Genomic DNA, 27,570 nt, shown 5'->3' on the forward strand with positions numbered 1-27,570 from the left:
GTGCTGGTTCACCGGTTCAGGTCCGATTTTAGCCCAAATTTTGGGCTGAAATTGAACCTAAAACGCACCAAAAAAGCACGCATTTTTCCAGCACACCACACCGGACCCGCTGCGGGGATATGTGTACCGACTCCATGGAGAGCCAGTCACATTTTCCTGCTATGCGAATTTAATGCGGGGAAAGGCGCATTCAATTCGCATAGGTGTGAACCCGGCCTCAGTCTTGGATCAGTTGGTAATAGTGAAATAAGCATTCCTTTTGTTCTTTTTTGATTTGGAGACAGAAGAGGGGCTAGTAGCAGGTGCTCATGTTTAGCTTAATTTTAAGACAGACAGATAAAGGTGTCAATACATAAAAACTTTACTGTGTAGTCAGTAAAAAGAAAAAGTCTCTCAGTACCTTCAAAAAACCCCAACACATTATGTTAAATCAAAAACATGGGAAAATGCTGAGACCATTTTTATTAAAGAACTCTTGTATTGTAACAATAATATGGGAGACCCCATTGCCAACTTGGCTTCATTACCCAGTGATTCAATGGCACAGAAAAAACATTTAGATAGCCAGACTTCAAATTTCACCATCAGTATCATGGCTAGGCTATGTAGTGAAATCAGGATTAGGATGACAGCCCTAAAACAAGTCCACTTTAAGGTTTAAATTGTTTCACTTTTTCTCAGAAAGTATTACAGAATGTTTCTATAAGTTAAAGTTATAATGTAAAGGCAAAAGAGAAAATTGCATATATTTCCATTGTGTATTTAAAATGTCAAATGTTCTGCTGTATCATCTACAGCAAAGTAGTGACAGCATCTCCTCTAGAAATTAGGTTTATTTTTGTAGGATAAGCAGCCAAGACAAAGATTTTGCATATAATTTGACTTGACAGACTATAGCCGCAGTCATTCTGGCGGGTCCAGATAGTCGTGTTCGATACGTAACCTTTCCCTCCATTTAAATGAAGGAAGCCAGGCGTGAAGTTTCAGAACACTGAGCTGTCGAAGAGCACATCGTTTTCTCAAAAAATAAATTGTGTACACCATTTTTCCCCTCTCTTGCAGATTTTTTGAGCAGTAAAAAAAAGGCTTGATGTATTTTCTTTCCTCATGCCAATTTAGACAAAAAAAATTATATCTAAGTCGGACTGACATGAGAATGCTGTAAAAATATTTTTGCTGCAAATGTAATTTACTTGGAAGTTCAGTAATGGCATGACCCAATGACATTGCTAGATGAGGTTGAAATGTGGAAGACATTCAGAGCTATGAAAATTTGTTCTTACCAAGTATTTCAGTTATATCTTGTGCATTTTTTTTTCCGGCATGTGACTAACATTTGAGCAGGTAAACTAGTTTTTCAGAGATGGACAGAGTTAGAATCAAGATACTGATTGTATTAAAAAAAAAACTGCAGTTTCTGTATTTCTTGGTGTATGTGACTGACACATGCAGCTGTGCGATTTCACATCTGTTTGAGGATCTGGGTGTAAATGTAATTTCCTTGTTACTCATTAGGAAGGCTTACAGAAACCAAACACATATGGAAAGAAAGTGCAGCGCCAGTGAAAACAAATATGCCCTGTTGGGCAATATCTTGTGTAAATTCAACAACTGTATCAGTGTTGGTGAATAATAGGATGCACAGGGAGTGACAATTATATCCTCCAAGACCTAGAAGGTCAATGGGAATAAACTCTCCCCAAAACAATACTTATGTGAGGTTCTAGGTGCAACAACCTAAAAGTCCCAGAAACCAAACACACACTTACTTTAAGGCGGACTTGTTCATGGATAACCACTGGCCTGTTGCTGAAAGTGATAGCGTTGCAGAAGCTTGCCTGCCTCTTTACTGCTTTCTGTGTGTTGTCCATCATAATCTGGGACCCCTTTGCATGGGGGTGGAAAAGGAGAGGGCTGATGACTAATCTGCCACATTGTGGCATCGGCATGCAGTGCTTTTGCTTGTGATGACATCGATGAGATGATGCTGGAAATGTCCCTCCTATAGAGTCTAAAAAAAGAAAGCAGCATGAGAAAAAAAATCAAGATATACAGTAACTAAAAGATTGATTTTCATACAACAGTATATAACTGTTATCTGACATCTAAACATCTCAAAGCGACCTATCAAGGAGATATCGGATATAAGCCCTATAGAGGTTCTCCTAGCAGGGACTACCTGTCCTGATCATGTTCTTTCTTGTACATATCATTTTATCCCAAAATTAGAGATGCCAACTTTTCCAGGCTATTTTGGAAAATGGGAAAAGGATGTAGGCATGGTCTTGACTATTGATCAAAAAATTTTAAATACTAAAATTATGTCACGCCTCCTCCATAAGACCAAATTGAATACCCCTTGGGTTAAGCGTAACATATGAGGAACTGAATTTTAAATTAACCAATTGTGGGTTACCTCCCCCCATGGCCTTTATCTCTATACTCTTCAGAGGGTTGGAGAGGATGTGATACAGAAGGACACATTGCACATATTGGTCTAAAGCAGCAAATGTAAAAAGCAAATTTAAAATATATCTCTGGTGACGCTATTCCCTGTGGACCCCTGGGTCTATTTATTCATGACTCTAATGTTTCATTTAAAGACGATCATAATAATTCAATTCCTCATTTATTAAACCCAGCAAAAAACAATGTGTCTTCACATTGGAAATCATCATTAGTACTGTCTATTATGTCTTGGTTTAATAAAATAGATCATATAATGTTTCTGGAGAAATTAACAGTGTAACAAACATACTTTGATTTGCAGTATATGGGGTAAACATTATGAGGGATTAGCTCGTGGGGATCACCTTTTCTGAATCACAGTCCGCAAGCAGGCACTTTCTTTTAAGTCTGGCGGTAGCCAGATTTAATTTATAAAGGGTATGCAGGTAAAAATAAACAAAACAGTAAATTAAATCCTTGCCGTCCAGCGCTAAACTAAACAAACAGGATCTCGTCTCTATACAGTGCGGGGCTGGTCCCCATCACCCACAAAATAACAATACAGAAAACCTTTTCTTGCAGTTACTCTCCATAGAGCCCCTCACACTCAGGTTCCCTCTTGAGTCTCCAAAACCCCAGCACACCGTTGTGCTCTCTTCCTGGTCTTTTAAAGTCCACCTGAATGTGGACTCCAGTGGGCCCAAACATCCGGACCGGATTCTGGTTCACTCCCTCATAATGGAACAAATGCGAGGTGAAATGTACCTATTGTCATGTAACGCACCTCGCATACCGTCACAACATCTAAAGAATATGTGCAGGTTTCTAGCTCACAGAATGAAAAATATAACAATTAAAGCAGAGTTCCACCCATAAATAGAACTTTCGCTGATAGGATTCCTCACCCCCCTCTGGTGCCACATTTGGCATTTAAAAACACAGCGGCATCAGACTGCATGGTACTATGGTGCCATGAGATTTGGTGCCCACAAATGCACTGCATTTGTGGTGCATGCAGATTTCAAGGGCAATGCATTTTAACACTTTGCATTCTGGTGTGAACTGGCCCAAAAACCTTAAAAAACACATTATAACATCTTTTTTTTATTTTGGTTTTCTATTGATGCAGCAAAATGGGAGCCATGAGAACAATTGGCTTTACCACAGGTTGTCTTGGCATGAAACAAACACTTTAATTCACTCCAAACTGAGAGTGCACCTAGTAATCACACTCCCGCTGTGAGTGGAATAACTTGTCAGACAACATAATGTGTTCACATTTTTCTTCCAGATGGAGACAGACTGAGAGCCATGTGTGTCCATGACAACACAATGCAACTTTTTCTAGGTCGCACAGTAAGTCAGTACATTGCCAGTGTAGCAAGGTAACCCTGCACAGTATAGCGGGAGGACTTCTTAAAAGGCATTCTGTCATGAAAGAGCAACTGAAGCCTCGTACACACGACCGAGGAACTCGACGGGCGAAACACATCGTTTTCCTCGTTGAGTTCCTTGTTAGGCTGTCGAGGAACTCGACAAGACAGATTTCTCTATTCCCGTTGAGGAAATAGAGAACTTGCTCTCTTTTTGGCTCGTCTACTTTCTCGACAGTTTCCTTGACGAAAATGTACACACGACCGGTTTCCTCGGCAAAAAAATACCTCCCAGCAAGTTTATTCGTCGTGTGTACGAGGCCTGAGATGGTAATTGCTGATCTCTCTATTTAAAAATGCTACTTTGTTGACTGTCATGCTGATGCTTTGGCCTCAATGCTTTCTAAGTCACTGAACTGGTATATAGAAAGTATAGAGAAGAAATACTGTCACTTTTCTGACATTCATTGTTTCATGTGACTCAATATATATTTATGTCAGATACAGCAAGGCAAGTAGCATTTTCAAAAGGGGCCAACAATGGCTTTGCCTGTATTTATCTTTAACATGATCCCCAATAAAGAGACATTAAACTGCTGTAAGCGTTCTTTCAAGGACTGAACTTAGAGATGAGAAACTGCAGACATTCATAACAGCCTATAACGTCATTCTAAAAGCAATGGTCTAAATGTTGCAAATAGGATCTCGTATTTTTATGGCATCCATATGTTATCCTAGCCAATATTTATAGTTTAGTTTGGGGCAGACGGGCTGAATTATCCATCAAATTTATTTAAAACTGTGACACTCCAGCAGTGAGAATTCGGCACTTAAGGCCAAATGCCTGCTCGCCAGCTACAACCAATTTCATCTATACTAAAGACCAAAGGATTCAAGACTTCTGTGTCAGCGCAAAGAAATAAACTTTTCAATTCTGGCTTAGCAGTACCAATACCAACAGCTCCCGAAAGGAAAAATCCAAGGAGGTATTAAAAAGGTCTCTCCATAATTAACTCCTTATTACCTGCAATCTATTTATTTAGGTCGCCTGCCATGATGCCCTGTAGCATGGATATATAAAGTTCTTCCCGTTCATAAAGATTTTCGCAGCTGCTGGCTCTAACAGTAAAGAACCCTTACTCAGTTCAAGGTTAAACCACTTCTCGTCCAACTTAATTAAGTGGCTGCATGTCTTCCTAAGAGACCTAAGCCTAAAAAGTTTTCTCCCTGTGCTAAAAATCACCATTTAGATATCTATATATTGTGATCATATCTCATCTAACCCCTTGGAGCCAGTGTCACCCAGCCCTTTAAGGGGTTTAGGATCATGTGACCACCGTGCTTGGCTGTCACATGATCGAAAAGCTCCCAATTGCAAGCAGCTTTTGGCGAGCCACTGGTAACCGCCAGCGCATAGGGTGCGTGCTTTTGCCACAGCTGTATTTGCACAATGCATGCAAATATGCAGCCACTTGGCACAGAGGCCCACCCGCTAAGAGGCCACACATTTGCGTGTAGCTGGCGCAAAGAGGTTAAGCTTTTCTCCAGGGAGGTGAGTTTAATGTTTGTAGTCGTTCCTCATAACTGAGGTTCTCCGGCTCCCCTTATTAGCTTTGATGCCGTTCTGTGGACCCTCTCCAGTTCCAGTACAGCCTTCTTGTGAGTCAAAATAAAGAAAAAAAATGCTCCCGCGTTCAAGATATAGCCATATGGTAGATTAGAAAAGTGGATCTTCACCAGTCAAGCCACCACATCAGCTGTGCTGCCACTTAACAGGCCAGGGGAAGCCCAGAAGAAACTCTAATGCCGCATACACACGATCGGAAATTCCGCCAAGAAAAGTCTGATGTGAGCTTTTGGTCAGAAATTCCGACCGTGTGTATGCCCCATCGGACTTTTGCTGTCGTAATTTCCACCAAAAAAAGATTGAGAGCAGGTTCTCTATTTTTCAGACAGAAAAAGTTCCTATCAGAAAATCCGCTCGTTTGTATGCAATTCCGACACGCAAAAAAAAAAAACATGCATGCTCAGAATCAAGCAGAAGAGCCGAACTGCCTATTGAACTTCATTGATCTATGCTCGTCATACGTCTTGTACGTTACCGCGTTCTTGACGGTTGGAATTTCCGACAAGATTTGAGTAACCGTGTGTATGCAACACAAGTTTAAGCCAACATTCCGTCAGAAAAAATCCATGTTTTTCTTGTTGGAATTTCCGAACGTGGGTACGCGACATTAGGCTACTTTTACACTGGGACAGTGCTGATGCTTTTCAGGTGGTAGCGTGGCTTTTTTAACCCCCAAGAAGGGGTTAAAAGCGCCCGTGATTCAGTGCTTTGGAAGTGGTGCCCATTCATTCCAATGGACAGGGGCAGTGTGGAAGCGTTGTGTATACACCGCTCCCACACCACCCCAAAGATGCTGCTTGCAGGACTTTTCTTCCTGTCCAGCAAGCGCACCGCCTCAGTGTGAAAGCACTCAGGCTTTCACACTGGGGTGGCTTGAGAGGTAGTTTTCAGGTGCTAGTTTTAGCGCTATATGGCCTGAAAACTGCCTCAGTGTGAAAGGGGTCTTAAAAGGAAAAAAAGAAACAGAGGGCACACCAGCCTTGCGCATTACCTTTGGGACACTGACATTTATTAAAGGATAAAAATGCATACTCACAAATGAGTGATAAAATCAAGCAGATAGTCCATCAAAGTAAGAAAGTCCATCATTTGCATCATCCAGCAAGACCTGCTGGCCAGTGAACAATGGTGGGATGTAGAGTCTTTGGACTGACAATGAGCATCACAGGTTATTTACCTTTGGTACAGTATTCCAGGCATAACGTTTTTACGGAAGTGTAAAAAAAATTATATATATATAGCTTTAGCCCTTATGCACACTGGACGTTAAAATAACGTTATACAAATGCCAGTAGCTTTGCAGTGAGTTTAAAATTTTTGCAATAGCGTTTTTTAGCATTTTTCCACATTAGCATTTTTATTTTGAAGATTTTTTTTTTTTCAATGGATTGTTAAAAAATGCTGGTGATCGCTCAGCGTTTATCAGAGTTAGAGCGTTTTTACAGCTGTAAAACGTCTCTCAGAACCCACTCGGTTTTTTGTTTTGTTTTTTACTGCTCAAAAACGCCACTGCCCAAAACTGCTGATGTGTGTGCTGATGGAGATGATGAAGGGTTTAATGACTGTAGAAAAAAAAGTCTACAGCCAAAAACAGCTGCTGCAAAAACGTCAAAAAACGTCCAGTGGGCCTTAATGTAAAATGATAAAATCATAACAAATGTATAAGAACATTATGATGTGGAAATGAGATTGTCTTTACCATTGTTCCTAGGGGGCACTCAGACATATTGCTGTGAATAGGGGAAGGCTCAGTAAACCATTTTAGGAATCCTATTATTTTCCACTTGCGCTGTGTTGAACTGGTAAGCGGATCATGCAAACTGTCACATGGCAGATAAAGAATACTCTTTGTATACAGTAAGAGGAGTATTAAAGCAACACCAGAATTGGAATTAGAGATATCACATTTGGAATCTTGGATCTTCCCTGTTTTCCATTTTATACGTGGAAGGACGGGGAAACGCCACAATTCCTGACAGTATGAATATTTTCAAATGACATTCCACACCATTCTAATTGACCAGCCATGTGCTTGTTAAAAATACAACGTCCTGCAGTGCGTAGAAATAAATGGAAAATCAATCTCCTGTTTAATAGTGGTGCACGCTCTGGAAGAATGACAGGAAGGTGTCTTGTCTTCCTCCCACATAACATCAATCCAGGATTCCCCATCTGCACGCTCCTCACTATGTAAATATTTCCTATACACATTTTTCATCTTGTTGCCTGCCTTCTAGAGCCAAATATTTCTTTATTACGAACAATGACCACGTGATAAGGCCCAACTTTCCAAACTTTGTTATGGTTAACCTTTGCAGATTGTGATGTGCCCTTTTCATATGGAGGAGCAGCTCTCATTTCAGGACTCCATTCTCAAGAAACTAATGTGCTAAACTGCATCCTGTGCATAGGTACGACCAAAGGTACACCTGCTCACCGCGTGAACCCGTCACTCATATTCACACTTTATTTCAATGTATAGGGTACAGGTGGTCATAGCTAAATCGCATTATTATTTTGAGTAAAAAAGAATAAGTACTGTACAGCTTTCTCTACCATTACACAACAAACCATTGCTTCTCTAACTTACCTAGTAAATGATCATATCTCTGGTAATCAGTATTGTCCATGCTTCACATAATACCAGACCGTTATTTGGAATGAAACAAGTGGTTTAGCAAGGCACAGTCATTGTGCAGCAATACTAAGCAGTGAACAAATATTAGTGCATTGATAAGACTCAACTGATTGATTGTATAAATATAAAAGACCTCAGCTTTCCTTTGATTTGAGGCAATTTCTGTTATATTTTATTTATATAATATACAGGTCAATAAATCATTCTGCTAGTGGTCTCTCTATATCAGGGGAAATGTCATTTAAGACTTTGCAGAGCAACTGCTGAAATAAGAATTACTAAGCTTCAGTTTAAATGAGCTAAATACACTTCAGGTACATCAAAACAAAAAAGTGTGCAAAGTCTGAGGGCTGGTTCACACCAGAATGCAGTGTGGGAAAGGTGCGTTCCGTGTATTTCCTGCACTGCGTTCAAAATGTATTGCCTTGGCCATCTGCTCCGAGTGCCAGTACGTTGTTAATGGCACCCCAAATGCAAATCACAATTGCAGTGCTTTTGCGGGCATCAGATCGCAGTACCATGCGATTTTGCGCAGAGTTTTTTCAAAAGTAATGTATGCACTACTTTTTGTGTGATCCAGTGCGATTTCAGACCATTCACTGCAGGGGAACACACATGAATCGCACAAGAAGACAGACCTCATTCCGGTGTGATTCCGGTGTGAACCAGCTCTTATAGTTTGTTTTATTTAAATATCAGCCAAAGTCTGAGTAGAAATTCCTGTCCCCTGCCAGCAGGCTGCATAGTAGAACCTTAGCATAGGTCCCACACATACCCTGCTCAGACAAACCAGAACTCTCCAATCAGTGGGGAACATGAGCTCCGTTGGTTGCCAAGCTATAGGACTAAGCAAAATGTTGTTGGTCCTTTGCAGAGAGACCACTGCTTCCACATAGAGAGCTAGAGTCCCTCTTTGCAGTTGCTTGCAAGAGACTTTTAGACCTTTCTACTCAGGCTCTGAATGCTTTAGAAAACTCTTTGTGGCTTCACAGCCAGATTCCCACAGCGCATGCATGAGCTGCGATGCACTTTGTAAATGGTCCCTCAGTCTTCTGAGACCTATGAAGTGTCCCAAAAGGCTGTGGGAAAAGAAAGAGTGGGCCGAACCAGGTACCCGCTCCCACCACCCCAAAAAAAATGCCAAAAGTTGAAGAGCAGGGGGGGGGGGGGGGACAAAAAAGTGGAACTTCCCCTTTGGCTTGAGAAAGTCACATGACCAGTGACGCAACGCGGAAGGGGTCGATGACGTCACTTCCGGTGTCTCGTACATTCCGAAGAAACGGTGAGGAGGCGAGCCCTCTAAGATTTGTTGTATACAAAAGTGATTTTACAAGACATTCTAAATGTGAGTGGGCACTTTGTATAAAATAAACTATACTTATTGTTGCGCTATGAATTTCTCTCATTCATTTTGAGCGGCATACTGTGGAATGGTCCCTGGAGGTGTCTGGAGATTAGTGTGTAGATCCAGGACACAGCCGATTTCCCTATCTGGGATTATCAAGGATTTTTTAGGCTTGATTTGACCTTTTGTGGTCTTTCATCAAGGTGAGCAGGATTGTCCACATAAGTCACAATTTTAACACATACATACATTATATATATTTGGACTTTTTATCAAGTTTTTTTTATGTTTGTTATGTGTTAATATCATCAATATAATATAATCTTTAGTCATTATATATAATCTCTTTCACCTATTGGATTAGCGCACCATTAATTTGGTTATGTAAGGCCCTTGCATATAATTTTTATATATGCAAAATGAATTTTCACTATATTCAGTAAGCTAAGTGACGATTCCATTGCAAAGTAAAAATTTACTTTGCAAAGTGAACACACTCTACTCTTTTAGTAAATCTGCCCCTATACATTCCCTGTATGTGACTGTTGTGTTATACTAACAGCCAACTTATCAGCACTTAGGGACTTGAATGAAGTTATTATTATGATGAATTATTTGCACTGAGAAAACATTGAGGTGGCAGAGAGCAGAAAGAACTGACCTTGAACACAAAAGAACAATTTACGTCACTTTTATAAATTGCAGGGCAGAATAAACAGCAATTCACTTGGGTTAGGTAGCAGCAAAGATGGATAAGACATGGATGAATCACTAGAAAATCTATATCATAATACCTTGTATTAACCCAGTCACAAAGATAGCCAGTCTGCATGAAGTAATACTGGATTAAAGAAATAAGTAATGAATTTGTAATGCTCTCTTAAGAATTTCTCCTACAACAGATGTGTTAAAACATATAGGTATTAAAATGTACATTACACTCATTCCATTGTTGAACACAGCCAATCTTGAATTGCTATTCATATATGACTGTCTGCCTCGCTAGAAAACTTCATATACTCATTATACACATCTAATTCTTGACACTGTAACCGAGCATGTGGAAATGCAAGACAGTGGGTTGATTTACTAAATTGGATAGTGCAAAATCTGCATAGAAACCATTTTTTTTTGGTCAAAGTTTAAAATGAGAAGTCTAGCCTGAGCTTTTTAGGCTGGGCTTCTCCTCTGGGTCACAGGAGTGCAATTTATTTTGCACTCCTGTGACTCGGTTTCAGCGGAGAGCGGTTTGAGGTCCACTCTCCGCTGATGTCACTGCAATCAGCCGAGGCACAATGCCATCCCGACTTCAGAAGTCTGGATCTGCCAGCTGCCTTGACTGATGGCAGTCTCAGCAGCTCAGCATGCCGCTGAGACAGCTGCTCCCTGCCCCGCCACAGCTCACTGCTTCAATGAGCATGGAGGAACAGAGCAGGAGCAATGCTGACTGACAGTCAGCATCTCCCTGCTCGTATGAGGAGTGAGAACCGAGCCATCGGTGGTATTCAATGGCTCTGTTCTCAGTGCAGAGACACCAGGGGACAGCTGCAGCATCTGTCTGATGCTGCATCCACCTAGGTAAGTATGAATATAGAAAAACAAACAAACCCATACCTTTAAAGGGTCACGAAAGGAAAAAAATGTTTTTGCTGAAATGACTGTTTATTGGGTATAGAGACATAAAAGTTAACTGATTGCTTTTAAAAATGATTAAAAATTGAATTTAATCTATCATATAATGTGCCTCTAGTTTCACTTTCGGTTTTAAAGGACATACATGAAGTTCCGGGTGAGAGGTGAGTCGGGAAGACTCACAGAACAAAAACAAACAAATTCAGGGCAGTGTTTTGTTTTTAAAATGAATCTGATTGGTTCTGAGGAGTTTTAGACACACAGTAATGACAGCTTAGACCACCGTGAAAATCTCCCAGTATGATGGTTATAAGGAAACAGGCAACCAGGAAGTGTGGAGATCACAGCAGAATTACAGCTACTTCAAAGCAAAAACGAACAATGAGGACATGAAACCAGTACTGCAGTAAGGTAAAGGAAGCTATTTAGCTAAAAAAAAAATCCTTTAGTGACCCTTTAAGAACTGTCCCTATATGAGCTTACTGCAGCCTCATCTCTGTAACACAGAGCATGACAGCGAGGCTGTACAACACAGAGTTATAGGACAAAAGCTTGCAATCCACCTCGTGAGCGAGGCGAAATTAAAATCTTGGAATCATTTAGATTAACCAAAACAATGAAATAGTACCTACCTAACTATCCAAACAATTCTGTATTCAGTTCGGATGGCCATTTTACTACATAGTAGTTGATAGATTTTAAAGGAGATCATACAATCAATATTAACCTTTGTGCTGAGCTTTAGGGAGATTTACATTTTCCATTTTTCCTGGTGACCTCTCTCACTATCGGTACCAAAAGTGAGAAGAGATGCAATATTTGGAGTTGTCCCAAGAAAAAGGGGAAATCTTCCAATGGGGACACTTGTTCTGATGACAACTGTATAAAGTTGGGAATACACAGATAGCTTTTTTGTTTCCGATGGGCTGAACGAAAAAAAGACCAGAGCACTTTTTACAATTTGGCACTGTGTCACTTTAACTGACAATTGCGCGGTCATGCAATGCTATACCCAAACAAAACTTGCATACTTTTTTCCCAACAAGTAGAGCTCTCTTTTGGTGGTGTTTGATCGCCTCTGTGGTTTTTATTTTTTGCGCTATAAAAAAAAAAAAAAGGGTAAATTTAAAAATATATATATATATTTTTAACTTTTTGTTATAATAAATATCCCCAAACATGTTTTTAAAAAAAAAAAAAATGTCTTCATCAGTTTAGGCCAAAATATATTTATTAATCTACATTTTTTTTTAAAATCACAATAAGCGTATATTGATTGGTTTGCACAAAAGTTATAGGGTCTACAAAATAGGGGAAGGATTTATGGCATTTCTTTTATTTTTTTACTAGTGATGGTAGGAATCTGCGATTTTTAGTGGTATTGTGACAGACAGATCGGACACTTTTGACACATTTTTTTGGGACCACTGACATTTATACAGCGATCAGTGCTATAAATATGCACTGATTACTGTGTAAATGTCACTGGTAGGGAAGGGGTTAACACTAGAGGGCGATGAAGGGGTTAAATGTGTGTTCCCTAGATGTGTTCTAACTGTATGGCAATAGGACTGACTGAGGGAGGAAACATATCATTGTTCCTACATAGTAGGAACAAACAAAATGTCTCCTCTCCCCTGACAGAACAGGGATTTTTGTGTTTACATAGACAAATCCACGTGCTGGCTCTTGCAGTGCAGTGGGCGTGCGCGCGCGCCATCTGGCGGCTTTTAAAAGGGAAAGATGTGCCTGTAAGGGGTTTCGCCCAGATGTACCATTCTGCCGACGCATAATGGCGTGAGTGAGTCGGCAAGCAGTTAAATAACAAAGATGGGGGAGTGAAGAGAAATTTAGGTTCGAATTAGAAGTTTGTCGCTGGGTTCATACATATGCGGCTGCAGTTTGCAGTCCAAAGTCTGTTTCTGTTCACCGGTTCAGTTTCAAATTTTTACCTGAATTTGACCCAGATGCAAAAACGCACAGGATCCTTTTCAAAACCACACTGTGGCCGTCCCGCACATGTGTGCGCTATTGAAAGCCAGTCACAATCACATATTATGCAAATTGAATGCGGTTAAAAGTGCATCCAATTCTCACATATGTGAACCCAGCCTCAAATGTACTATAATGGGCAGTAGAAGGCCTCTTTGAGGAGGAGGAGGAACTCCTCAGAGCCAGGCAGCAAAATCAGGTAAGTGATGTAGGTAGAAGGATGGATAGGTTCACATCACATCTATCTTCCTTGTGGACCGTATTTGCATGGACACAGCAGCCTATTCATTTGAATAGGCTTCTGTACCTGCAGGAAAAAGGTTCTTGAATCTTTTCTAAATTTGCAGCTGCACAGAAACTGCATAGCAGCATGCATTTCCATGCATTGGTAAATGCGATGTGGTTTCCAATGTGTGGGAGTGACTCTTAACGGCATCCCCACACGTCCGTTAATTAGCAGCATGTTTTTGCTCCAGGTGCGGGAATGCGTGCAATTTACACGCAGCCGCACAACCCACATACATGTGAACCTAGACTAGTGCAAAGATTTCCAAACAATGTTGGAATATACTCAGAAAGTGGGAACGGAACATAGGAAACATTTGATACGGAGAGAAAGTGAATGAAAAGCACATCAGATTTTGTACCAACATTATGAGTAGAGGCAAGAGGCCCCTGTGGGGAGGCTGGGGAAGTTGGTAAGATAGAGGATCTTATAAGCAGCAAGGATATAATGATCATATTGAGAGGATATTGAAAACCAGTGTTAATTACTGTATTGCACACATCATTAAGGCTTCATTTCCACTGGCGTTTTTACAGCCACTGTTGTTAGGCTTTTTTACAGCTTAAAAATGCCTGTCCATGTTTATTTTGTAAAAAAAAAAAAAAAATTTTTTTTTTGTGAGCTGCAGCTTTAAAAATGCCGCGGTCGCGTTTTTGCGCGTTTTTGCGCGTTTTTTAACGTCTGGCGTTTTTACAGCTCTACTCTGGAGCTTCAGAACGCCCTGGTCCCGCGTTTTTTTTACAGCTCAAAAACGTCTATGCCACTTGCAGCTCAAAAACGCCTATGTGGGAATGAAGCCATAGAATAACATGGACAGGCGTTTTTAAGCTGTAAAAAACGCTCAGAAACGTGGCTGTAAAAACGCCAGTGGAAATGAGGCCTAAAGAGAGAAGCCAGAAAGAAAAATGATTCAGGAAAAGATTAGCATGGTAGGGCATTGGCAGAGTACTAGTTTTAAATTAAGAGTGAACAAAGTAATTCTGAAAAGACACCAGTGAGTGGAAATTTATAGGAATGAGAAAATTACCGAAAGACTTTAAAATAATTTATTTTTGTATTCTGCCTGTGGCCACAGTTAGGGTAGATTTAGATGTGCATCTAAATCTCCCTTTCCTCTGAAGCCTGATCCGTGTTCAGGGATCGCCCTTCAGAGGCTACTGACAAGCGGTGAGGAAGCAATGCGACGCCTCCTCATGACCTCTTGTAACCCCATCTTTTCAGATAAATGAGCCGCAAACACCTGCATTGCACTTCCCCATTTACTTGACTTGTAAGCTCTTGGCGGGGTTGCTGCCTGCCCATCACTGTGTCGAGTATACTTTACGTTGTTTGGGTTAGCGTCCACAGCATGTAGCATTTTTGAGCCTCCAACTGCACGACTAAATTTAGGCCTCATGCACACAAAACACCAGCGCTATAGCAACACTAAAAATTTCCATTTTTTTTTTCGTGATTAGCTGCATTTTTACATTAGCGTTATTGCGAGTTTCCCACGTTTTTGTGCTTCTTCCTGCGTTTTTTTTTCACATTAAAGGTTTTGGGTGTTTTTTCAATTAAAAAAACTCCCTATAATCTAAAAAGGTCACGTTTAGCCTGCGTTTTTTGCGGGTTTTTTGTTTTTACTGCTTCTGGATGCACAGGCTGCTGTTTTTTTCCTACTGCCCCTATACGATTATGCCTCCAAACGCTTCTGACAGTTTATGTGTGCATGGACACGTAGGATAAAATGGAGGGGCTTTTAGCTATGGTTCACACTGTTGCGATTTGACATGTCAAATTGAATATCAAATCATCGTCATTTGCCGGCAATGGCACATCCTAAATCGGTGCGACGCTGCACTGATTTCAAAAAGTAGTTTCTGTACTGCTTTTTGCGTTTTCGGCCTGCCATTTACATTGACATCTGTGCAGAAACCCGCACAGATGTCTCTGTAATCGCGCCCGAAATCGGGACTGACAAGTGGGAGTTAAATCGTACGCGTTCATTCCCGCAGCCCAGTGTGAACCTGGGCTTAGAGGCAGTTAAAAAAAAAAGTCAAAAGCCCCTAACAGCAGCTGTAAAAATGTCCTGTGTGCATGAGCTCTTGCTTTTCTCTGCTTCATTAATAACAGCCCTGTTGACATTCTTTTCTTATTTGTTTATATGAAGGAAATATGTAAACACCAAATGTTCAGGACAACAGAAGTTAAATATAACGTCACTTCCAATGAACAAACAAGGGAAGTCATTTATTTTATTAGGATCAGCTAAAAAATCTCCCCAGTAATGTCAGTAGAGAAATGCAGCCAAGGATGGCTTTGTAATGACTACACTATCCCTGGATCTCTGAAACATATTTAGTGGAAGAAGCTGGGAGAATTTTAATGTAAAAATCCCCTCCTCTACTTAGATGTCTTAGTACTTGATATTCTGTACACAGAGATAGGCTATGCCAGTGCACATTGTAGAAATGAGAGTGATGTGGGAATACCTGCCTTTTATAATCATATGTTTGCTCCCAGTGTTGTAATAAGAAACAAACACCACATCACCCTGCAATAGGAAATCTTACATTTTGATATTAATCTTTCTGCAGACTTCTAGGAAAAGCATTGACCCCCCAACCACTCTATTTCCACGGGTAGAAAGGTGGAGACATTTTAAACTTGCAGTTTTTAAGACATTATGATTGTCTGTAGATATACAGTATATGCATTTTTTAACCACTTCAGGCCATACGGCACTGCGTCATTTTAACTGACAATTGTGCGGTCGTGCAACGCTGTACCCAAACAAAATTGATGTCCTTTTCCCCCCCACAAATAGAGCTTTCTTTTGGTGGTATTTGATCATCTCTGCAGTTTTTATTTTTTGCTCCAATAAATATCCAAAAAATAATAATTTCCTCATCGGTTTAGGCCAATATGTATTCTTCTACACATTTCTCTCTCGCAATAAGCGGATATTGATTGGTTTGCACAAAGGTTATAGCCATCTACAAAATAGGGGATGACAGGTAGTAGAGAGAGAGATCGCTTGTTCCCGATTACTAGGAACAGACAATCTCTCTCTACTCCCCTAACAGAATGGGGATCCGTTTGTTTACATTCACAGCACCCCATTTTGTCTCTCTGTGGAGTGATCGCAGGTGGCTGGTGGACATTGCGGCGGCGCAAATCTTGTTGTACGTCACCACGCTTTGGACGGGCGTGTGTATGCAAGGCAGGATGAGAGGAATCCTGTCGAAAAATAATTCGACGGAAAAAAATGGTCGTGTGTGTACGAGGCATAACAAGTGTCCCCATTGGAAGAGTTCCGCTATATTCGTTTTCTGGTGACAACTTCAAATATTTCATAACATATTACTGCCAGTGTCAGTAGAAACTATTATACTGTTGTATATTAAAGTTACCAATCAGTATGCCGTGTATATACGCTAACATTTATTTATTACTTAAAACACATCAGCAGACCTTGCACAAAGAGCACATGTATATTCCTCACTCCCAAAAATAAAAATTATATATATATATATATATATATATATATATATATATATATATATACATACATACATATATATATATATACATATATATATATATACATATATATATATATATACATACATACATATATATATATATACATATATATATATATACATATATATATATATATATATACACACATATACATACACACACATATACATACACATATATATTATACAGGAGGGAGAAATATCCGTATATACACAGCCATTAACCAAGAAAAACATGAGAGCACATGTGTCACTCTGCTGTCTTGAGAATATTTTATTGAATGGTGGAAGGTAATTTAAGAACCACATACTTCTATTTGTACTCAAGGCAGGGGAGTCATGTTATTTCTTTACATGTGCAGGACATCAAACAAAGTGAGAGGTGACCAGGACTATGGTAGCCTTCATATGTTCAAGCAGAAATACAGAATGTGGAGCAAAATGCCTGACAACAGTAATAACTATTTGAAAATATAATAAAGTAGAAATTTCCTAGGCTAGATTAAGGAGAAGATCTGACAAAGCATAGGAATATTTTAGATTTTTGTGGGTGGTCCCTTGTTGTGATCAAGTACAATGCAGGGCCGTTAACCCTGCATTGTACATAAAGGAGGCAGAAGTACAACTGTGGGCAGAAACTGCCTCAGAGGAGAAATATTGCAGGACCAGTCTCACCGCTAGATGGACCCCCTGCTGAAGAGAGGTATAAGGTACGCATTACACCTTATTCATGTACTCCTAGACTTACTGAGCATGTAGTCGATTCAGTGTGGGTTTGGGCCTAGAGTTGGGTCATAACATTTTTGAGGTTTTTTGTTTCAAACTTGGAGGGACAGAAGCGGCACTAGGTTTTGTGAGGCCTTAGGCAAAACTTAGACATGAGGCTCCACTCACACCCATAGTGGGAAAAACAATTCAAGCAAGAAAAATGGCTGCAGAAAATGCACGGATCTAGCACACAGGTGATCAGCACCACTTCCAGGGCACCCTCCTCCCCCATCAGACATATTCAGCCAATGCAAGTGGGGGGAGATAGGGGGAGGCGAGAAAGAGAGAGGGGTAATAGAGAGATCTGATGACGCCTACATTAGTATTGATCACAGGCAAATTAGGTGGCCACGAGGCCCCTGTGAGTGCGAGGCCATAGGCGACCCCCTAATTTGCCCAATTAGAGAGCCGCCTCTGTGGAGGGACAAAAAGGGGACAGATGACTTTCTTGCTTCCTTTCCATCTTGCTTTGCACAGAATGATGGGAGAAGTCGAGTGGAACCAGCACACCACTGCAGTAAATCTCACCAAAAAAGTAATAGACATTTTTCAGACATCATACATACATACATAGTTGGTGTGGTTGAAAACCCTCAAGTCCAACATGTGTGTGCTTTTATGTCAGTAATACATTGTATATCCCTGTATGTTGTGGTCATTCAGGTGCCTATCTAATAGGTTTTTTAAATTATCGATGCTCTCCGCTGAAACCAGTGCTTGTGGAAGAGAATTCCACATCTTTACCGCTCCTACAGTAAAGTACCATCTATGCAGTTTAAGGTTAAACCGGTTCCATTCTAATTTTAGTGAATGTCCGCATGTCTTTTTAAAATTCCCTTTTGCGGACGAGTTTTATCCCTACTGTGGGGTCACCAGTACGGTATTTGTACATTGAAATCATATCCCTTGTCAACCATCTCATCTCCAGAGACAAGAAGTTCAGTGCTTGCAGTCTTTCCTCATAGCTGAGATCCTAGCACATCGTTCCTGAGGACTGGTGCCCAGAACTAAACGGTATACTCCAGGTGCGGCCAGACCAGAGTCTTGTAGAGTGGGAGAATAATCGTTTTATCTCTGGAGTTAATCCCCTTTTTAATGTATGCCAATATTCTGTTGGCTTTGCTTACAACAGCTTGGCATTGCATGCCATTGCTGAGACTGTCGTCTACTAGGACCCGCAGATCCTTTTCCATCCTAGATTCCCCCATATATATCCAAGCCAACACACACAAACACTCACAGCTTTGCCTAATTGTGAACAGTATAGGACAGCAAAGCAGGTGCTGCGTGTTACATTTGTGTGCAGTCCAGATCAAACTCCACAGCATAAGACATTATTCTTCCTTCCATGAGCCTTACTACTTTTAAATAAAGTAGATAATGTGGCTTATATGCTAACCTAATGCCATAAGGAACATAAGTCAGTTCTAGCCACCAAGGAACAGCACTGCTTTCAAACATGGTGAGCGACACAACAGCAGCAGAGTAGAGTAGTTCCTTCAATGTGCACTGGAAAGAGGGGGGCACACTACAAATAACCCTGTTTAATTCATATGCAACAAGATGCCCTGTGTTTGCAGTCTGGAGGGCACTGCACAGACACTACTATGGGCAACATACCAAATGCTGCAGAGGAATACCAGTTGCTCAGGATTCAGCATGCACATTGTGGGCCAGGCTCTTTATCATCCAGATGAACTGGCTCTGTTGAAGTTGTGTGTGCCACATATGAAACAATGCCCCTGTTCTGTCAAAAGCTCCAACTTATCAAAATCGTCAATCGTGTGTACTGCGTATGCGCGAGCGCAGGGCCTCTGATAGAAATCATGGGGCCCCGTACGACCTACGTGATGGGGCCCCCCCTTCAGCCCCACCCCTGGCCCCGTCCCTATACAGAGAGGCTAGGGTTAACAGACAGGCTAGGTAGGGTATACTCATAAAGGCTAATTTGTGATTGTGGCTAATTTTAAAATATGCACCACACACAGCTGAAAAACTGACGTGGTTTAAATTATGCTTAATTATTGGGCATGGCTTAAAAGGGTGTGGTTAATTAGAGTCTAGATGACACTGTGCCGTGTTCAAAATGGCACTGTCCAATTTCTTAGGCCCTGTACACACGACCGAGTTTCGGCAGAATTCAGCCAGAAACTCGATCGGAGCCGTATTCTGCCGAGAAACCCGGTCGTGTGTACACTTTTGGCCAAGGAAACCGACGAGGAACTCGTCGAGCCAAATAGAGAACATGTTCTCTATTTCCTCGTTAGTCAATGGGGAAACTTGGCTCGCCGAGATCCTCCGCGGCTTCACAAGGAACTCGACGAGCAAAACGATGTGTTTTGCCCGTCGAGTTTCTCGGACGTGTGTACGGGGCCTGACAGTCAAACAGTGCTACATAAAAAAGCAGCTAACCCCACTTATAAAAAAAAAAAAAAAAAAACACACCTTTTTTTCAAAAATTTTAATGAGTAGTAATACGTCTAAGGGATGGTTCACACCATGCCTGCATCTGAATTGTTTAGGAATGTGCTGTGTATTTCTGTACAATTCAAACTGCATGCAAAACTCACTGCTTTTGCAATTTGCAGCAGGTGTCAATAAAAAGTTAATGACACCTCAAATGCAGGTCGCAGGTTGTAGTGCGTTTGCCCTGCACCTGGGAGCCCTTAAACATCGTGTGATCTGGTTGCAGTGCATACACTACTTTGGTGCATTGCAATTTTAGCCTATTTAAAATGAATGAGCTTGAAAGTTCACTGCACAGACCCGCAAGTGACTTGCACAGGAACGCATTAGACTTTACATTGCAGTTAAAGTCACTGGGCTAACCTGCAGTCCACAGAGAATCCTGGTCCATTGCCACCATAACACAGTTCATGTGTGCACACCAGAAGAAGCCAGGAACGATTATCCTTGAAGCTGGCGACACCCCCTCCCGCCCACTCTAACTTCAGGATCTCAGTCAGGCTCCGACTCTGAGATGTTTATTCCGAGTGTGTGCTCATTGAGAGCGGCTGAACAGCTGCTGAGGGAGGAGGGGGGAGGATCGTGGAGGAGCGGAGGAGTTGAAGAAAGACTTTATTTTTTTAGCATTCTGATCAGATTGTCCGGGCCCCCTTGGTGGCCAGGGCCCGCTACAACTGGGCCAGTTGTACTGGCTTATCAGCGGCCCTGCGCGAGCGCATCCACGAGAACGTCTTTCTTCTTCATGTCGGCCTCCTATCAAATACACCAACTCCTCTCGCTCCCGCACCGCGCCTGCGCGGCCCTTTATATAACACAACATGATAATCATTCCATCAAATTCTCCAACTGATATGTCATGCGAGTGAACACCAACATGCCCTGTCACATCTTAAGCAAAAATACAGCATTTTATCATACGATATGCAAAACAATGAACATGATGAACTGTGAACTATGTTCACAATCTGTCAGATCTTTAACATTACAAACTGTAGATCATGTTCATTGCTTTGCATCTCGTGTGATAAAACACTGCATTTTTTTTTTCACGCTCCATGCATCTCCTTTTACTTTATGTGCGATAGAGACGATCGGAAGATCAGACAGGGGGTGTCAGTCTTCCCGTGCATGTCAATAATACGAGTATAAACATACATACAGTGTATTGGTTCTTTAGAGTCTCCTGACCTAAATCTGCAACTGCAGTATACTTGGGTTTCTTAAAAATTATTGAAGACTTTGCTGAAGTCAGTGCTCACAATTTAGGGTTGAAGGCCAAGCGACCTAAAAATGACAGCTCAGAGCTCACAACCTGGAACTGGAATACTGCAGGACCTGATATTTTAAAGTGAATAAGCAATTTTTTTGTTAAGGTAATTATAAAGCTTTTTTTCAAAATAAACGTGTTATACTTACCTGCTCTTCGCAATGATATTGCACAGAACTGCCCCGAACCTTCTCTTCTGGGGTCCCTCACCAGCAATCACGGCTCCTCCTCTTTTTTGTCTGCCACCACAGCAAGCTGCTTTCTATGGGGCAGACGTGCAGGCTCAGTCCCAAGTCAGGCTGTGGGCATCTATAGACACACACAGCGCTGCTTTACAGAACCCCCCCCCCCCACTCCCTCCTCACAGGATTTGACTGACAGCAGCAGGAGCCAATGGTTCCCACTACTCTCAGCCACGCCTGTGAGAGAAGGGAGAAGGGCTGTTGCAGACGAGCACAGCACATGGATCGAGAATAGACTCAGGTAAGTGTTTAAGGGGGTTGGGGGGGCTGAACATAAAGGTTTTTTTACCTTAATGCCTCAGAGTATGCACTAAGGTAATAAACCTTTTTACCTTTAGAACCACTTTAACTTTCTTGCCCTAAACCTCCAGAAAATTTGACTGAATGCAATAATTTAACTTTATAGAGTTCCTTTTCAGCGTCTTGTATCTATATACAAATGCAAAAAAAAATTAAAATTAGCTGCCATGGCAAACCTATTTAACAGCAGAGAACACTGTGCATATGGTCAGAAAATGCTAATGACAATGTGCTCTATAATGGATGGCATGGTAAATCAATGGAGCGACAATGCTTTGTGTACTACTTATATAAACTGATGTATCTTGGTTACAATTTCAATGTTCCTAAACAGCAGCCCTAACCTTTCACGTAATACATCGATTATGGAGGTTTTATTATGGCATGAATGGAATGCGTACATATTATTACCATCGCTTGAGAAAGTTACTCTCTACAGCGCAGACTTACATATAACATCTGTTTGCTGTTATGCGTTTGTCCCATCATTCCTAAATGTTAGTAGTATGCATTGCCCCAAACTGATAGAAATCAAATAGTCCCTAAAGAATTGCTCAAATCTCTCTTTTTTTTTTTTTTTTCTTTATTACAGAGAAGAACCAGTCTACCCACAGATTAGTGCTCATAACCATATACTACCAGAAATTAAATGTAAAAAGTGACACTGCACTAACAATGGAGAACACACTGGAGGTGGCACAGAAGTTTGAATAAATTTGTTGCAGACATTCCTTTTCCATACCCTCCACAATAATTATTCCAGCTTAACAAAATCACAAGTATTTGACAACAGGTGCTGCACTAATCATTTAATTAAAAAGTATAGAGCTTATTTGAACAGAAACTAGTAGTTTAAAGGAATACTTATCGTTGAAGTGACACATTTGCTAAAAGTAAAGTCTGGGGTTTTAAAATGAAAACAATTGGGCCTCGTACACACGACCGAGAAACACATCGTTTCAAGTTCCTTGTGAAGCCGTTGAGAAACTCTACAAGCCAATTTTCTCCATTCCCGTCAAGGAAATGGAGAACATGCTCTCTTTTTGGCTCGTCGAGTTTCGACAGTTTCCTCGACGAAAATGTACACACGACCGGTTTCCTCGGCAAAAAAATATCTCCCAGCAAGTTTCTTGCTGGTTTTTGCCAAGAAACTCGGTCGTGTGTACAAGGCCTTATACATACGCCTCTACATGCTACAGCAACATTCTGATTATGCAGCTGTCCACCCACCAGCTTAACGGCCATGAACTGAGCGATCACATGACCGCTGATCCCTTAGTTCTCTATTCATTCTGCCCCTCCAACGCTCACTAAAAGGCCAGGTAAGGGAAGGGGAGCAACTGGATCTGGCTTTCAGTGGTGTGCGTTGATGCCGAGTCAGCTGCCGATCAGGACAATATGGTCAGGGTCTTTCCAGAGCCTGGAACAGGTCTGTGATGTCAGCTGACAGCAGGTTTAGCCCGCTGTAGGCTGATTCTAGGTTACAGGAGAGCAAAAGTAAGTGCACTCCTGTGACCCAGAAGAAGTATGGCCAAAAAGGTTTTAGTTTTAAAACGTTCTCTTTGAAATATTACTCCCTGAATTGTAGTTACCTATTATTTGACATTACTTCCTATGTGTGGGTCTGTACACCTGTGGATGGCTGGGGGCCACCACAAGTATAGATCTGCCATAAAAAACCTAAACTCTAGGAATTTAGTAATTTTCTAAAATATGCTGGTATACTATGGGTTAGGTCCAGTGAAGTACATCATCTCTACTACAGACAATTTTACTAAGCGTTGGTAGTACAGCTATAACGACACTCTTGGCGCTCTGACAGACTCTATGCTGCTTTACGACCCTTCCCTTCTGCTGTCCATTTCGCAAAAGATGTGTATTTAGTGAATGGGAAAAAGTGGAGGAGGGTGGAAAGAGCAGCTGCAGGAGCTGAGACCAGAAAGACCAGCTTCAGATCACTGGAAGTATAGCAATAGTTGTACTCCCAGTGCTCAGCGAAAATGTAAATTTTGAATTGAAGAGATAAGTCCATGAGATGGCATGCACCTCATTGGACCTAGCCCACACTAAGCCAGCACATTTTAGAAAGTGGTTGAATTCCTGAGATCAGCAGAACAACTTCACTAAAAATTAAGTTGTTCATTAACTACAATGTGAACAGAAAATGCAATCATCACTGGGTCTTTGAGGTTGAGGCACTAAGCATAACTGCTATTACTTTTAAGGCCCAGTTCACACCTATGTATTTTCCGAAGGAAGAGTGAGTATATGCTTCTCAGTTTCCTGGCTTTACAAGCCATTGTTGGGCCCTTAATAAATACATCACATGCTTACTTTAAAGTAAAAACTGAGGCATTTTGATAATCTGAACATCAAGGTCTCATTCACCTCTGTAGCTATAGGCACTGTGAAGAAATCTTTAAAGTGGAGCTCCGGCCGAAATTACACCTTTTAAATAAAAATACCCCTATAATAATACACAAGCTTAACCTCCCTGGCGGTATGATTATTTCAGATTTTAGGTGCTGAAAGCGGTACAATTATTTTGCATGGAAATTTGGCGTTTTAAAAATTGTAGGCCTGTAATTCTTATGCCACGATCATTTTTCAGCATGAAAGAAAACGTTTTTCAGCATGTCCAAAAACCAAAGTTTTTCCAACTTCATCATTAAAAACGACGTTGCCCACACACCATCGTTTTTAAAAAATTATGAACAAAGCGCGGTGACGTACAACATGTACAACGGCACTCTAAAGGGGAAGTTCTATTCGCCTTTGGGCTGCTTTAGCGGATTCCTTGTTAGTAATAGACGTTTCACGCTTTTTTGTCTGTTACAGCGTGATGAATGTGCTTACTCCATTATGAACGGTAGTTTTACCAGAACGAGCGCTCCCGTCTCATAACTTGCTTCTGAGCATGCGCGGGTTTAAAACTTCGTTTTAGCCCACACACGATCATTTTTTCCAACCCGAAAAATTACATTTATTAAACCGACGTTAAAAAATGCAGCATGTTCGAGAAAAAAAAAATGTTGTTTTTCAGAAACTGAAAAACGATGTGCAGCCCCACACACGATCATTTTAAATGACGTTTTTTAAAAAAAAACGTTTTTTTCATGCTGAAAAATGATCGTGTGTACGCGGCATTAGGAATAACTCACTTAAATCTGTCCAAACAAGAGTCTAGTAGACATCCCGGGTATAATAAAGTTTGAAAAACAAAATCATAAATTATAATATAATAAATAACTATAAATAATTATAACAAATAATAATGTAATTATAATAAAAATTATTCAATAATGTAATCAAATCAAAAACACTGAAATTTGCTCAGTTGCAGAACTGTCGCTACTTTTATTTTTTTATGACGAATTTCCCCACAAATCGCTATCGCTCAATTCTGCAAGTGATTATAATTTAATATCGCTGTTTTCTAGCTGCTCTAAAATCACTTTTGACATAAAGGGACACTTTTGGTTGCTATGGACAATCTACAGTTTGCAGGCAGAAAGAACAATTTTTATTTTATAAAAGTACATGCAGGGCACTGGGCAGACCACTAGGGACAAAGGGGGAGTGTATTTTTTACATACAGTACTGTAATCTATAAGGATTACAGTATACTGTATGTAATGTGTTTACTTGTTTGAATTTGGCGCTGTTCTCCGCCCCTGTGCGTCGTAACGTCGCAGGGAACGGAGATCGGCGGCACACAGGGACACTGTGTGAATCGAGCGAGGACCCGTTCGCTCACACAGCGGGGAGGCATCGCAGGATCCAGGGACAAGGTAAGCAACTTGTGCCTGTGGATGCTGCGAGGCGAGCCAGAGTCTCACCCCCGAGCCAGACTCGGGAATACCGCCAGCCAGGTTAATGTATTCTAGTAAAGTTAGTCTGTAAACTAAGGTCCGTTTTGTTAAGTTATTACAGCATTTTGAAAGTTTATAAACTAGCATTAGACCGTGGCCATTTTAAGTGTGGGCATATGAAGCCAGACTGTATTACTTCCTGGATTTCAGCTTTGCAGCTCTGGCACATGCTCAGTGCTGCACAAGCAGTGTAATAGGTTTCGGTTCAGGTTTCCACAGCAAGGGCAGTGTCAGACGAAGTTGCCGCCCCTTATGCAAACCTCTCCTGAAATATACCATTAAAAGTTGATATGCAGGGGGGGATAGGGATTGCCGATCGCTGAAAGTAAATGACATTAAAAGTTAATAAAAAACAATGACATCGCCCACTAAAAGTTGATAAGCAGGCATGGGGGGGGGGAGGGGTTACCGATCACTGAAAGTAAATGGAGAGAAATGACAATCAACCGCCGATCACCGAATATAAATGACACTGACATCGCACATTAAAAGTTAATAGGGGGGGGGGGGGGTTCTGCCGCCGATCGCTGAAAGTAAATGACAATCATTGCCCATTAAAAGGTTCACAAGCGGGGGGAGGGGGGGGGTGTCGTTGATCGCATATATATGACAATGACATCGCAATGACAACTTATAAAACGTCATGCCGCCGATCGCTAAAAGTAAATTACATTCAATGACATTGCCCGGTCAAAGGCGATAAGGGGGGGCGTGCTTGCCGCCGATCACCGAATATAAATGACACCGACATCGCACATTAAAAGTTGCTAAAGGGTGATCGCTGAAAGTAAATGAAAATCAATATAAATAGTAAGTAAATCAATCAATATGACAGCGCATATTAAAGTAGATAAGCCGGGGGTTCCCCGCCTATCGCCGAATATAAAAGACAATATACGTTGAGAAGCGTGGGGGTGTCGCCGATCAGCCATCATTAAAGACACTGAGAAGCGGGGGGGGGGGGGGGTGCTGCCGATCAACCATCATAGAAGAATAAAAGACACGTGTTAGCACACGCCCCCCGCTTCGACTCGATCGACTGATAAAATATACTGAGAAGGGTGGGGGGTGGTGGCTGGTGCCGCAGATCGTGGAACAGTAAAATATACTGAGAAACAGGTGGGGTGGTGCCGCCAATCGCGGGACATTATAAAATACACTGAGAAGCAGGGGGGGGGGGGGGTGCCGATCGCGGGACAGTAAAATTTACTGAGAAGTGGGGGGGTGCCTCCTATCGCGGGACATTACAAAATATTCTGAGAAGGGGGGGCGCGTGTGCCGCCGATCGCAGGGCAGTAAAATATGTCGATCTGAGATAATGAGCAGTGGCAAGCTGTTGGTTTCCTACCACTTCTTTCTTTCTCCCTCTTCATAGGCGTCCTGCTCCATGGTAACAGGGAGGACATCAGCCGCCACTCTAGGCATGACTGGCCAATAAGAACAACGGAAGGGCGTGGCTTAGGGAAATCTGTGCCTAGAAAACTACTGCATTCTGGGATTCATGCCAAACATCTCCCAGGAGGCATTGCGGATGGGGATGACGCGCTCAGGGCGCGGCTGGAGGAGATCTAATTAACTAATAAAACTGAGTTTAAAAAAAAAAAAAATTATATATATATATATATATATATATATATATATATATATATATATATATATATATATATATATATATATATATATATATATATATATATAAAATTCGTTTATGGGGACTGAGCAGCAGGGGATGAAGAGGAGTTGAAAAAGAGAGCGGAGCTCCACTTTAACGTTAATTTTCACAACAGAGG

At 41.2% G+C, this 27,570-nt stretch overlaps 1 protein-coding gene across 2 annotated transcripts in view; it reads right to left on the reverse strand.

Moving 5' to 3' along the window:
- NEURL1 (neuralized E3 ubiquitin protein ligase 1) overlaps positions 1-27,570 on the reverse strand; it is a 354,357-nt gene that overhangs the window by 62,806 nt on the left and 263,981 nt on the right. For both annotated transcript variants that reach the window (XM_040361853.1, XM_040361854.1), the window contains exon 2: positions 1,770-2,011. In XM_040361853.1, the coding sequence (XP_040217787.1) occupies positions 1,770-2,011 (242 nt within the window). The remainder of the gene's footprint in view (positions 1-1,769; positions 2,012-27,570) is intronic.

The sequence above is a fragment of the Rana temporaria genome, chromosome 8 (genome assembly GCF_905171775.1).
Source record: "Rana temporaria chromosome 8, aRanTem1.1, whole genome shotgun sequence".
NCBI lineage: Eukaryota > Metazoa > Chordata > Amphibia > Anura > Ranidae > Rana > Rana temporaria.